The sequence below is a fragment of the Littorina saxatilis genome, unplaced genomic scaffold (genome assembly GCF_037325665.1).
Source record: "Littorina saxatilis isolate snail1 unplaced genomic scaffold, US_GU_Lsax_2.0 scaffold_2393, whole genome shotgun sequence".
Taxonomy (NCBI): Eukaryota; Metazoa; Mollusca; class Gastropoda; order Littorinimorpha; family Littorinidae; genus Littorina; species Littorina saxatilis.
In genome coordinates this window covers 3514-16058 of record NW_027129219.1, presented here as the reverse complement: position 1 = coordinate 16058, position 12545 = coordinate 3514, and the positions used below count along the sequence as shown (strand labels likewise).

The window sequence follows — 12545 nt, the reverse complement described above, 5'->3', positions numbered from 1 at the left end:
GTATGTGTGTATGAAGGCTGTCTTTTTGTCTTTTGTAACGTGTGTGAGACATTCTGTTCCCGAGTCAGTTGTTTCCTTTAGATCGTCGTGTTCTTTGCAGTAGTCGTTTTCAGTTTGTGTTTCGTTTTGTTTCTTTTTCTGTTCATTCCTAATTCCTGGGTCTACTGAGAACCCAGTTTTTGTTGTAGTCTAAAATTTCCTTTTTATGTTGGTTGTTTCTGCCTGTCTGGTGTTTATTCTTTAATGCAGTTGACTAAATGGGTAACAGTGGCAGGTTTATTAATGTATGATCAGAGATAAGTAAGATAGTTAGCGAAATATAAGAGTGGAGTTTAAAACAGACAGCGTAATTTTATTTGCGATGGCGTGCAAGGTCGGACGGGTGGCTTCGGGGCGCGGAGTAAGCAGTGTTAACCAGAGATGACGTTATTATGCGTGGTTCAGGAGTAGGTTGCTAGGGGATGGATAACGTTTTAAACAGCCGTGGCGCCACTCAGATAATCTCATACAGACTAATACATAAGACATCCATAACATCCATATTGACTAGAGGTCGACTGAATAAACATCCTAGACTGTAAGACACCCATGACGTCATTGTGGTTTCCATAGCAACAATACAGCCTGCTGAGCCGAGACTCGGAGCTGGAGCCGTTCCAGGTGTGTAAGCTGAACGGGGTCGGGGTCCTGACCTGGAGTCCGCTCAAAGGGTGAGCATTTTTCACATTTTTGATTTGTGTGTGTGTGTGTGTGTGTGTGTATGTATTTGTGTGTGTGTGTGTGTGAGTGTGTGTGTGTGTGTGTGTGTGTGTGTGTGTGTGTGTGAGTGTGTGTGTGTGTGTGTGTGAGAGTGTATGTATGTGTGTGTGTGTGTGTGTGTGTGTGTGTGTGTGTGTGTGTGTGTGTGTCCTAATGTCTTCCTGTGCAGAGTTGAATTTGTTTTTAAATCAATTCCTAAATCCCCGCTGTCCACAGAGAACAGTCAAAGTGTTGATTTTTGGTATCCGTCTAAGTGGAGGGATAAGCCTTATCCCACGTAGAAGCCTGACGAGATCTGATAGTGAGCAGAACTTCACGGGAAGGACCGAGCCTCTAACATTCGCCACTCCAGTTTCTGGAAACTGTTCATCACCATTTAAAGGCACAGTGAGTAAGCCTCCCGTAAACCATCACAGATACTGTCAGGCTTTTACACACAGTACAAACACCCTTCCATTTGAACGCTCACCGAACGGGAACATCCTTGGTGCCTTACGTAAAGAGCGAGCAATTTTTAAAGAATTAATTTTGCGGATTGTCTCAGAGACAATCGGACCGTGGTGCGTTTTGGCGCTAGACCTAACTTTTAAAATCTAAATAATAAATTGACAGCTTGTTACACAAACATTCTTAAATCATAAAAGAATTCTTTTTTCATCAAGACAAGATCAGTACAATTCGAAGTTTTGAAAGTTTGAAAAAAGAAAAGCCCGGAAGCAGGGTCACGCAAGGTCGTGGTTCTCGTAGCACACGACGGTTTATGCCTCTCGCCAGTTCCTCTGAACAGTCAAAAGCCATCGCTAGAGTTCTTGTGAACCACAGCCGTTTGTTTCGTGCATAGTCAGAGGTACATAATAACGTGCTATTGCAGATAAGCTCACAGGGAGTGGCATTCAAATTACAAACTGACGACTACATTGGGAAAAAAGGAAACTGGATCACATGGGTTCACGATGGCTCAGGGGTAAGATAAACCACGCAAAAATAAATTCTTTGAAAATTGCTCGCTCTTTACGGAGGGCACCTAGGATGTTATCAAGCGGTGAGTGTTTAAATGAAAGGGTGTTTGTACTGTGTGTAAAAGCCTGACAGTATCTGTGATGGTTTACGAGAGGCTTACTGTGCCTTTAATAGCAAGATCTAGATGCGGCACTTTTCAGCACGTGTAGGGGAACGTGTACGGGTAACGTCATCAAAACCGCAACACGGTGGCCTAGTGGTAAGGCGTCCGCCCAGTGAGCGGGAGGTCGTGGGTTCGAACCCCGGCCGGGTCATACCTAAGACTTTAAAATTGGCAATCTAGTGGCTGCTCCGCCTGGCGTCTGGCATTATGGGGTTAGTGCTAGGACTGGTTGGTCCGGTGTCAGAATAATGTGACTGGGTGAGACATGAAGCCTGTGCTGCGACTTCTGTCTTGTGTGTGGCGCACGTTATATGTCAAAGCAGCACCGCCCTGATATGGCCCTTCGTGGTCGGCTGGGCGTTAAGCAAACAAACAAACAAACAAACAAACGTCATCAAATTTAGTTTTTACGGCACGCGTTTGCCAAGATCTGCAGTCTTGGTGGGAGCAAAACAACGTATGATTTGGAACATTGGTGTCACGGGTGCCGCAATATCTACACGTACCCGAACAGGTCGTTACTACACGTTCGATCATCTAGAACACTGTGTTGTTAAGAGCGAACATTTAATATTTTTTTTACTGCTACCTTCATTCCGTCCTGCAGGGGCATTCTGACGGGCAAGTACAGCCAAGGGAACGTGCCCGAAGAGGGACGAGTGGGTTGGGCAACTCAGCGGGGGAAGGGCAACCAAGCCTGGCCTTCATGGGACATGGTTAGCCAAGACCAACAGGTCTGGGATGTTGTGGACACCGTGCGGAACATAGCGTGCAGTCATGGTGCGTTTCTTGTATTTTTCAGCTAGTCTGTCTGTCTCTCTGTCTGTCTCTGTCTGTTTGTGTGTCTTTTTGTCTCTGTCTCTCTCTTTCTCTCTGTCGCTGTCTCTGTCTCTCTCCCTCTCCCCGTCTCTCTGTCTCTGTCTCTGTCTCTCTTTAACTTCTATTTCTTCTTGTTACTGATCAAGTTACCCTCAATGGGCGATGGCCGAATGAAATTTGCTTATTCTGTTACCTTCGAAAAATAAAGTTCAATTCAATTCAATTCAGTTCTCTCTCTCTCTCTCTCTCTCTCTCTCTCTCTCTCTCTCTCTCTCTCTCTCTCTCTCTCTTTCTCTATGTCTCTCTGTCTCTCTCTCTGTCTCTCTGTCTCTCTCTCTGTCTCTCTCTTTCTCTCTGTCTCTGTCTCTCTCTCTCTCTTTCTCTCTGTCTCTCTCTCTCTCTCTCTCTCTCTCTGTGTTAGTGTTTATGTGTGTACTAAGCAATGGTAGAGTGCCACGTTACAATTAAAGCAAAGGCAATTCGTTCTCTCTCTCTCTCTCTCTCTCTCTCTCTCTCTCTCTCTCCCTCCCTCCCTCTCTCTCTCTCTCTAACACTCTCCCTCACTTTCTTTCTCTCTCACTCTCACACCCTTACCCTCTTTCTTTAGGTCTCTCTGTCACTTCTTCCACCCATACCTCTTCAACCAGAATAAAACGAAACGAAAAAACAAGAGTGGATTGTTCGGTCGGTCGGAAGGAGTTTTTTCCCCTGAACGCTTATTTTACCGTTATTAAAATTAATTGTTCCTAAACAATGTGTCAGTAGCAAAAACATACTGTGTGTGTGCAGGGCCGGACCAAATGAGTTGTAAGGGGGGGGTTCCTCCTTTTTTGGGGGGGCAAATCAGCGAAGTGGCGAAGCAGGCGCGCGAACTAGGGGGGTCCGGGGGCATGCTCCCCCGGAAAATTTTTGAAAAACGGTTAAAATCTGTGCAATCTGGTGCATTCTGGGCCTTGTTTTGAGGGTTAAGAGCAGCATTGTTTTGGTGCTAAAACATCGGATTTCACATTGAATAAAATTTGTTAGAGCCACACACAAAATTTATTTTAAAAAAAACCAAAAAAAACCCAACACTCAAAGTAAGGTACATGCCTTTTCCAGGGGTGGGGTTCCGGAACGCGCGTTTGTGTGTGTGTCACGGTGTGTGTTTAAACAGGAAAATCGCCAGCCCAGATAGCGCTGCGATGGCTGCTGCAGAAACCGGTAGTGACGTCAGTGATCGTTGGTGCATCCAAGATGGCTCAGCTGGAAGACAACATGGGGGCGTCTAATGGCTGGAGCCTTACGGAAGAGGAGGTGGGTGCTGACAACGAAAGGCATTTTCCTTCCCATGTGACGATTCGCGCGTGTGTGTGTGTGTGTGTGTGTGTGTGTGTGTGTGTGTGTGTGTGTGTGTGTGTGTGTGTCACAGTGTGTATCCATCCCATTGTCTAGCTATTTTAACATATTCTTTTTACACCTTGTCATGTTCATTTACACAATTAGTAGTAGATGATTTATTGTGTTCGAACTGTATACTTGTATGCTTATGATTTTTTTTATGTTAGACGGCCACGCTGACACGCATACACTCATACACATTGACTCCCACACAAACCCAACACACACAGACACACGCAGACACACTCACAGACATACACACATACACGCACAGACAGACAGACAGACAGACACACACACACTGACACACACACAAACACACAGTAACATACGCACGCACGCACATCCATACACACCCTCGCACACACACTCATACTCACACACACACACACACACACACACACAGTGACACACACACACACTACACCCCCCCAACACACACACAGCCTACCACCCTCTAGACAGAGACTATATGTACAGCCCCCCCTATACACACAAACACATGCACCTACACACACTCACTTTCTCCCCCTTAACAGACGCTCTACCTTTTTGCACTGTCTAGATGTCGGAGTTGGACAACGTGTCGAAGCCACGCATCCCCTACCCATACCAGATGCTGTGGAGCGTCAACGCCAACAGACGCAACCCCTGGAACCCCCCGCCCTACGTCACACAGTATTGACGTAGCACCCTGTGACGTCAACGTCACACATTCGACACAAGGGATGGCGTTGGCGGATAGAGAAGAACAAGATAATCTAACATGAAATGCATGGTCAAGGGCAATGACCTATTTTTGTGAAGTAATGTCCGAGGCTCAGCGTGAGATTATCTACATTGCAGTCAAAGCTAGACCAACCGGCAGACCGGCAAGATGGATTGCTTTAAAAAAATTATGTATATTTAATTTGTTTTTTTACTTGTTTATTGAGATGAGTATAATTATGATATGAATACTGCTGTGCCGGTGTTTTTAATTTTTTGTTTTAAAACCTTTTGTTTTATTGTCGGTGGAAAGTCTGCAGAATGCTGACAGCACAAATATCTGACGTGGTTCTCGTTGTCATGCTAACCCTGACCCACCAACAGGGAATAGGAGAGAAGACACACACACACACACACACATGCACACCCACACGCTCGCACACACACACACACACACACATACACACACACACATACACACACACACATACACACACACATACACACACACATACACACACACACACACATACACACACACACATACACACACACACATACACATACACACACACACACATACACACACACACGCACACACACGCACACACACATACACACACACACACACACACACACACACACACACAGACATAACTGTTTCCAACCAATGCATTGAATAAACAAAACAACTCTTAACAATGACTGCAGGAGGTAGACTGTCAGTTGCACAGGGACAATGTTTCTCATCATTTAAAACTTTTGTGTGTGGGTGTTTTTGTGTGACTAGGCTTGTTTTGTTCTTGATCCCCTCTTTATTTGTGTTTTATCCTGCAGGTTACACATTGTCACATCCATGCTCTTTCGTAAACACAGTGAAAACAAGCAAGTAGTTCCCGTACATGTATTAATTAAGTTTCCATTCCAACGAAGAAGACGAACCGAAATCGATCCCGACAGAGAATGCCAAACATCTACAACACAAAACCTGAACAAACAAAAAAGTCTCTGCCTTGCTTGTGTTGTAAACAACGAAATTTTTTGTATGTGGAAACTTTTGAATCTAAATATCCAGTTTTGTGATATTCATTTAACAACCTGAGACTGCCATCTAGCGGCGTTTATCGCGAATATATGAAAATTTAAAAAGATATTTTTTTTCTAATCTGCAAACACTGATTTACAGGAAACATTGCTGACAGGGAGCAAATATTACATCCCGACGACTTTAATCTTGACCCCAAAGCACTCGCCAGCAAACTGGTTCGAACGAAAACAAACACACGCACAAATCACTGACACAGAAAAGGAAGCGTCCCCGAGAATATTTTTTATTTCTGTTCCTTCTTTTAAATGAGTTTCGCTGCCTTTGATCTACATCGTGAAAAAGTCATATACAAAAACAAACAGAGAACAAATTGACAGCAGTATAGTTTCGTCCTTGAACCACTGTTGCCGGTGTCACGATTTCATCTTTCGCCTGTGTACATATTTCCCCCTCGACATATACTCAAGACTGAAATGTTGTTTCCTGGTAAAATTAAGAAGTGAAATTATTTATGGACGAAAAGCATGTCAGTTTCTTGCATATGAAGAAAATTGGTGGTAAAATTTAATAGATTTCACCCCCAAAATCGAATTCTTCGAAAACGTGTACTGAGTGGTTACGTCCCTTGAGTAAGAAGGAAAACATTTTAGGATGAATCAAATTTCTAAGTTAAATAAAACAAATTGGTTGGACAAATTTGGCCCCATGAATGTAAGGTGCACAAGGTCGCTCATCAGTACTGTCGAAGGGTGTTTTTTTGTTCAGTGTAGAGATTATACTAGATCAACGAGGCCGAGAAGCGAAATATCAACACGGCGAAAGATGAAAACGTCACACCGGCAATGACTCTTTGGCAAGGAGAAGGGGTGGAGGGTGGGGTAGGTTTGTCTATCCAAATCATCCTAGTTGCATTACAGTGGCCATTCCGGTGTCACCATGGTTACAAGGTGTCGCCATGGTTACAAGGTGTGGTCCCGTCGTGTCGCCATTGTTACAAAGTGTCGCCGTGGTTTCAAGGTGTCGCCATGGTTACGTCGTGTTGCCCTGGTTACGTCGTGTCGCCATGGTTACAATGTGTCGCTTTGCTAGCCTGTCTATCACATGTTAGAGAACAAGAGTGGCATCATCATGTTGCCGCCCATGCCTCCGAACATCATAGCCATGAATGGGTTGATATCCAGCCATCGGCTCATCCTTGTCACCACACACAAGAAGAAATAAATCATTAGACATTGCTCAAATTCATGCTTCCAACACCCACACACACACGCAAAACACAAATACATACGCTTGCACGCACGCACACCCCCCCCCAGACACACACACACACACACACACACACACTCACACACACTGATTCTCTGTTTCTGTGTGCATGTCCGTTTGTCTGCTTGTCTGCTAAGACAATGTGATACACGTAATTTTCTTTCTTTCTTTCTTTATTTGGTGTTTAACGTCGTTTTCAACCATTCAAGGTTATATCGCGACGGAGGGAAGGGGGGAGATGGGATAGAGCCACTTGTCAATTGTTTCTTGTTCACAAAAGCACTAATCAAAAATTTGCTCCAGGGGCTTGCAACGTAGTACAATATATTACCTTACTGGGAGAATGCAAGTTTCCAGTACAAAGGACTTAACATTTCTTACATACTGCTTGACTAAAATCTTTACAAAAATTGACTATTTTCTATACAAGAAACACTTAACAAGGGTAAAAGGAGAAACAGAATCCGTTAGTCGCCTCTTACGACATGCTGGGGAGCATCGGGTAAATTCTTCCCCCTAACCCGCGGGGGGTGATACACGTAACACAGCATAACGCACTTACATAAGTGTTGATAAAGGAGAGCGCCCAAACATGCCTGAAAAGTAGGAGAAAAAAAGATTAGTCACAAATTGACATACAATTTTCAAGGCGCAATAATCATTCCCGTGTTTACGGTTCGGCTAACCATCTCAGCTCGCCAGGCTATAGCATGGGGTAAGACTTCCATACTGAATACAATACATGGGATACTGAATACATGTCAAATTTGGTTGTTGGAACTAATGGGCGGTTCTGGTGAGGTTATGCCCCCTCTTTCTTTCGGCTGGTAACTGGCGCCACCTCGCGGCAAGATCACACGAGAAAGGAAAAAAACCAACCTTGCATTGGTCCCAAATAGCATATTGGTTTGGTAACAGTTCGTGTGTAAGTCGTGCATTTTATACGGTAAACAGACAATGGTCGGTTCTGGCGAGGTTATGCCCCTTCTTTCATTCGGCTGGTAACTGGCGCCACCTCGCGGCAAGATCACAGGAGTTGTCTCGCGTTATCACCCTGGAAGCGCTCATTGTAACGTCATCTACGTAGTACGGCTGGCGTGTGTCGTAGGATAGATAGTACGAGTCGTACACCATCCGGACCGTGCTGTGTAAAGCATGATTCAGTCAGCCAATCAACGAAGAGAACTAAAGGATAAGATCATCCATCAACTCGGATACGCACCAAAACTCAACAGCCAGGCTGATTTCCATGCAGGATGAGCTTTTTTTTCTTTTTTCTTTGCTAAATAAATTGTATAACTGACACCTGTGTCAATTTCATGAAACCGAGTTAGTAAAAAAAAAATAAATAAATAAAAAAATTAACAAGCAAACACACAAATGGAGACAAAAACAAACAAAACACAACCGCCCCCCCCAAAAAATAAATAAAGAGAAACAAACAAACACAAAATCTCATCCCGGCACAGGAAGCAACCAAGATGTTGATTTGGGGAAAGTCTCTAAATGGAGATGATGCTCCTACCTAATCCAAGCGAAATCCCCGGCAGATCCGCGGGGTTTACACATATTGTGGTGCACACGAGATGTAACTGAGGTCTCTTAAAGGTCCTTGTCTACATTTTTATACCGAAATCGCCATTTGACCATTAAAATGCAGAGTCTATTATTTACAAATATCAACAATACACCCCCTTTCGATCAGGAAAGACAGAGCCAGTTTAGCCGTTTGAAAATTCATTGTAGTATTCCAGCGTAGTACTCATAATAGGATATCCTTATTTGGAAAATGCCAAGCGCAAAACTCCTCTCAAATCCCGTGCATTTCGTGCGTTTAAAGAAAAGCGTGGACAGCGCTCCAGTGTCAAACTGTTGCTGCACTTGTTTGGGCGTGGCTATAAGCATAGTGACATGAATTTGATTGGTCAGTATTTTTAGGCAAAGCACATGTTCTCAGCAAACAAAAAACAAAATATTGGAAGCGTGAGTCACGCTACCCAAAATTAAAATCTTGTTTTACATATTTTTTTCCCATAACTTTTTTCCCCAGGGTTCATTCATCATCTGACATCACTTTTTAGCGAAATCTAACCATAAGATGATTGAAAAAAAGCAAAACTGTAGACGACCACCTTTTAAGTGTGACACACTTTTCACACACCCTCCTTGTCCAGGCGTTTCCGACACATTCCTCGGTATAATGACCGGCATATATCAATCAATCAATCAATATGAGGCTTATATCGCGCATATTCCGTGGGTACAGTTCTAGGCGCTCTGCAATGATGCCGTGTGAGATGAAATTTTATACGGCCAGTAGATTGACGCCATTTTGGCGCATATTTACCTTTCACGGCCTATTATTCCCTGTCACATGGGTATAGGTAGACAATTATTAACTGTGCCTAAGCAATTTTGCCAGGAAAGACCCTTTTGTCAATCGTGGGATCTTTAACGTGCACACCCCAATGTAGTGAACACGGGGGGTGTTCGGACACCGAAGAGAGTCTGCACACAAAGTTGACTCTGAGAAATAAATTTCCGCCGAACGCGGGTTTGAACTCACGCTGACAGCGGCCAACTGAATACAAATCCAGCGCGCTACCAACTGAGCTATATCCCCGCCCCATATAATGTCACGTGAGAAATTGTGCATCAAGGAACGCAAGAGTATTCACCTTTTCACAACCCATACAAAGCCATCAGAGTTATTTCCGAACATCTTCGATTGAGGATTATTTGTGATTCCAACCACTACCACCAAGCAGATGGGCCGGTGTGAACAAGAAAGTTACCAACCGGGTGGGAGCCAGCCGCGGTGTTGGATTGGTTGAAATTGAGATTTGTTGTGATTTCGACGAATCAGGCCACGCGGTTTGTTCTCTCCCGTTTGGGTGGCACCCACTCTCACTTCGTGTACCGCAGCCCTGGTTCCCAATCTAGTAGTAACTTTCGCGTGGATCTCAACCCTGTTTGTCTTACCTCCGCCCATGCCGCCTCCCATTTGACCACCCATTCCTCCACCCATTTGACCGCCTCCCATGCCTCCCTGGTTACCATAGGGATTGAGTCCGCCTTGCGCCAATGTTAGAGCCATCAGTGCTGACAGTACGAGCTGAAACAACACATTTAATGCAATTACACGGAGAGAAAAAAATGATACGACATGGAAGGATATGACTTGAAAGGATATGACTTGAAAGGATATGGCTTGAAATGATATGACTTGAAAGGATATGACTTGAAAGAATATGACTTGAAATAATATGAAAAAAAAAAGTGAAATAAAAAAAAGAAGAAAGAATTCTGATAAATTAAACAGAATGGAACGGAAGAAATTAAAATAAAAGTAATAACGTCTCATACAGGGTCCAGGTATAACCATATAAAATGCACGCAACACACTTTTTGACATACCGAGATAAAAAGTATTAGGAAATGCACGGCGCACACTATTTTACGGCATAACCTGGTTATAGAAAATGGGATATTTAATTCAGCAACGAATGTAATATTCTACACCGAAGACTGAAGAAAGAAGATGCAGCTCATGAATTATTAAATATAGCACGGCGTAGTTCTTTGCGTCAAGGTCGGATTATAGAAAATGCACGGTATGCTTTATTCATTTTAGCATGGCTTATTTATTATGCTGTGTCGAGGTTCCATTGTAAAGAAGGTACTTCATGCATTATTTTACGTCAAGGTCTTGTAATGTTCTGCGTACTTATTTATGGTACAAAGACGTGCAACAGGAAGTGTACAGAGTATATTACTCTAATGATAAGGCTGTTCGTTTCTATCTTGGAATCTGTTTACCGTGCATGGTTTCAGAGAGAGAGAGAGAGAGAGAGAGAGAGAGAGAGAGAGAGAGAGAGAGAGAGAGAGAGAGAGAGAGAGAGAGAGAGAGAGAGAGAGAGAGAGAGAGAGAGAGAGACAGAGAGAGACAGAGAGAGATAGAGAAAGATAGGGAGAGAGAAAGAGAGAGCGAGAGAAAGACAGACAGACAGACAGACAGAGACAGAGAAGGAGAGAGTGAGAGAGAGAGAGAGAGAGAGAGAGAGAGAGAGAGAGAGAGAGAGAGAGAGACAGAGAGACAGAGAGACAGAGAGAAACTGAAACTGAAACTGAACTTTATTACCAAAGGATAGAGGTTTTAGGCAAAGCCTAATCTTACAACCTGTCCCTTATACAAACACTTAATACAGACGCACAGAATATAGATAGTAAAATTGACAAGGTTATTGTTTCTTACAGACGTACATAATGTAAATAGTAATAAGAAAAAGGGTTATGGTTTTGTATACACACTCAAAAATGGGAAAAACAATATAGTGTGAAAATTGCAGCATAGCATCTGTTTTGTGTTGTTTGTAATAGTATTTTTGTCCTGATGTTAACTCACCCTCCACCCCCCTCCCTCCCCCTTCCCCATAGTAAATAAATGTATGTAATCACTTTGCACTTGTAGTGTTTTATTATTATTATTATTATTATTTAAGTTATTGAGACATCCCAGTGCACTAAGGGATTTATAGAGCAAATCGAGAAAATTCATTATTGAACGAAGCGCATAGCGCTGAGTTCAATAATTATTTTCGAGATTTGCTCTATAAATCCCTTAGTGCACTGGGATTGTTTCAATAACGATATTGTCGGTACCGCCAGAGAAAAAAGAAAATACAACACGCACATTTTGCTACGCGCATTTGAATAGGCATAACTGTGTGGTCAGGTCGTATAGAAGATCTACTTTTGTGTGGGCTGTCTCGTGTGTTGTGCTTTCATCACACGCAAACTCTTGTTTTAATTTCTGTTGGTAAATTCCAGTGTAGCGTTAAGCTAAACAGTGATGATCTTTCTCTCATTTGAACTCGGAGAAAGGACTGTGCTTTCAGTTATTTGCGGTTCGAAACCTTCATCGAGCTTCGACAGATTGACTGTGCAGAGTTGTGCCCCTTGCCAAGGTCGACGGAAAGCCCATTTTCAAAATAAACGTGGCATGTTTTTCGTGTGGTATCTTCCCTCATCGGGGAGTCTGGTACTAAATATGAACGGTAAGAATGCTCTGAACCCTACACGTATTATATCCCCATCGTTTTATCGTTCACATTTGCCTAACACGTTTATTTGCTGAGCGGGATTTATGTCGTCTGCTAGGCTATTGCACTGAGTCTCATTTTAAAAACAAAAATTGCTCGTCCCGTTGCACTGAGTCTGCACACATAAAGAAGGCTGGTAATAAGTCTTATATGTGTTAAGAACGTTCTAAACCCTACACGTTTTCGATTCCGATTGTTCTTGCCTTAAAATAAACGGAAAGCATTCATTTACTGAACAGATGCAGTCGTATTTCAGTGTAGTCTGCTACGTGCTGATCTAGCTGCGACGTTATCGGAATAACACTTGTGTTTTCTGTTAGCTGCTGGGAATTGTACACTA

The 12545-nt window shown here is 43.2% G+C and overlaps 2 protein-coding genes across 2 annotated transcripts; one reads left to right on the top strand and one right to left on the bottom strand.

Annotated features, from left to right (window-relative positions):
- Positions 1–612: 612 nt before the first annotated feature.
- LOC138957492 (1-deoxyxylulose-5-phosphate synthase YajO-like) lies at positions 613–5061 on the top strand (the record flags this gene model as incomplete). Its single annotated transcript, XM_070328609.1, is given in 4 exon segments — positions 613–710; positions 2490–2662; positions 3858–3997; positions 4647–5061. Coding segments are annotated over 4 exon segments (531 nt in total), but the record flags the coding sequence as incomplete, so codon positions are not given.
- A 616-nt stretch (positions 5062–5677) lies between these two features.
- LOC138957491 (dnaJ homolog subfamily C member 7 homolog) lies at positions 5678–10243 on the bottom strand. Its single transcript, XM_070328608.1, has 3 exons — positions 10086–10243; positions 7666–7699; positions 5678–7031 (listed from the first exon to the last, which is right to left on the bottom strand). The coding sequence occupies exons 1-3, from the start codon at positions 10198–10200 to the stop codon at positions 6935–6937; spliced, it is 246 nt and encodes an 81-aa protein (XP_070184709.1). The 5' UTR covers positions 10201–10243; the 3' UTR covers positions 5678–6934.
- Positions 10244–12545: the final 2302 nt, after the last annotated feature.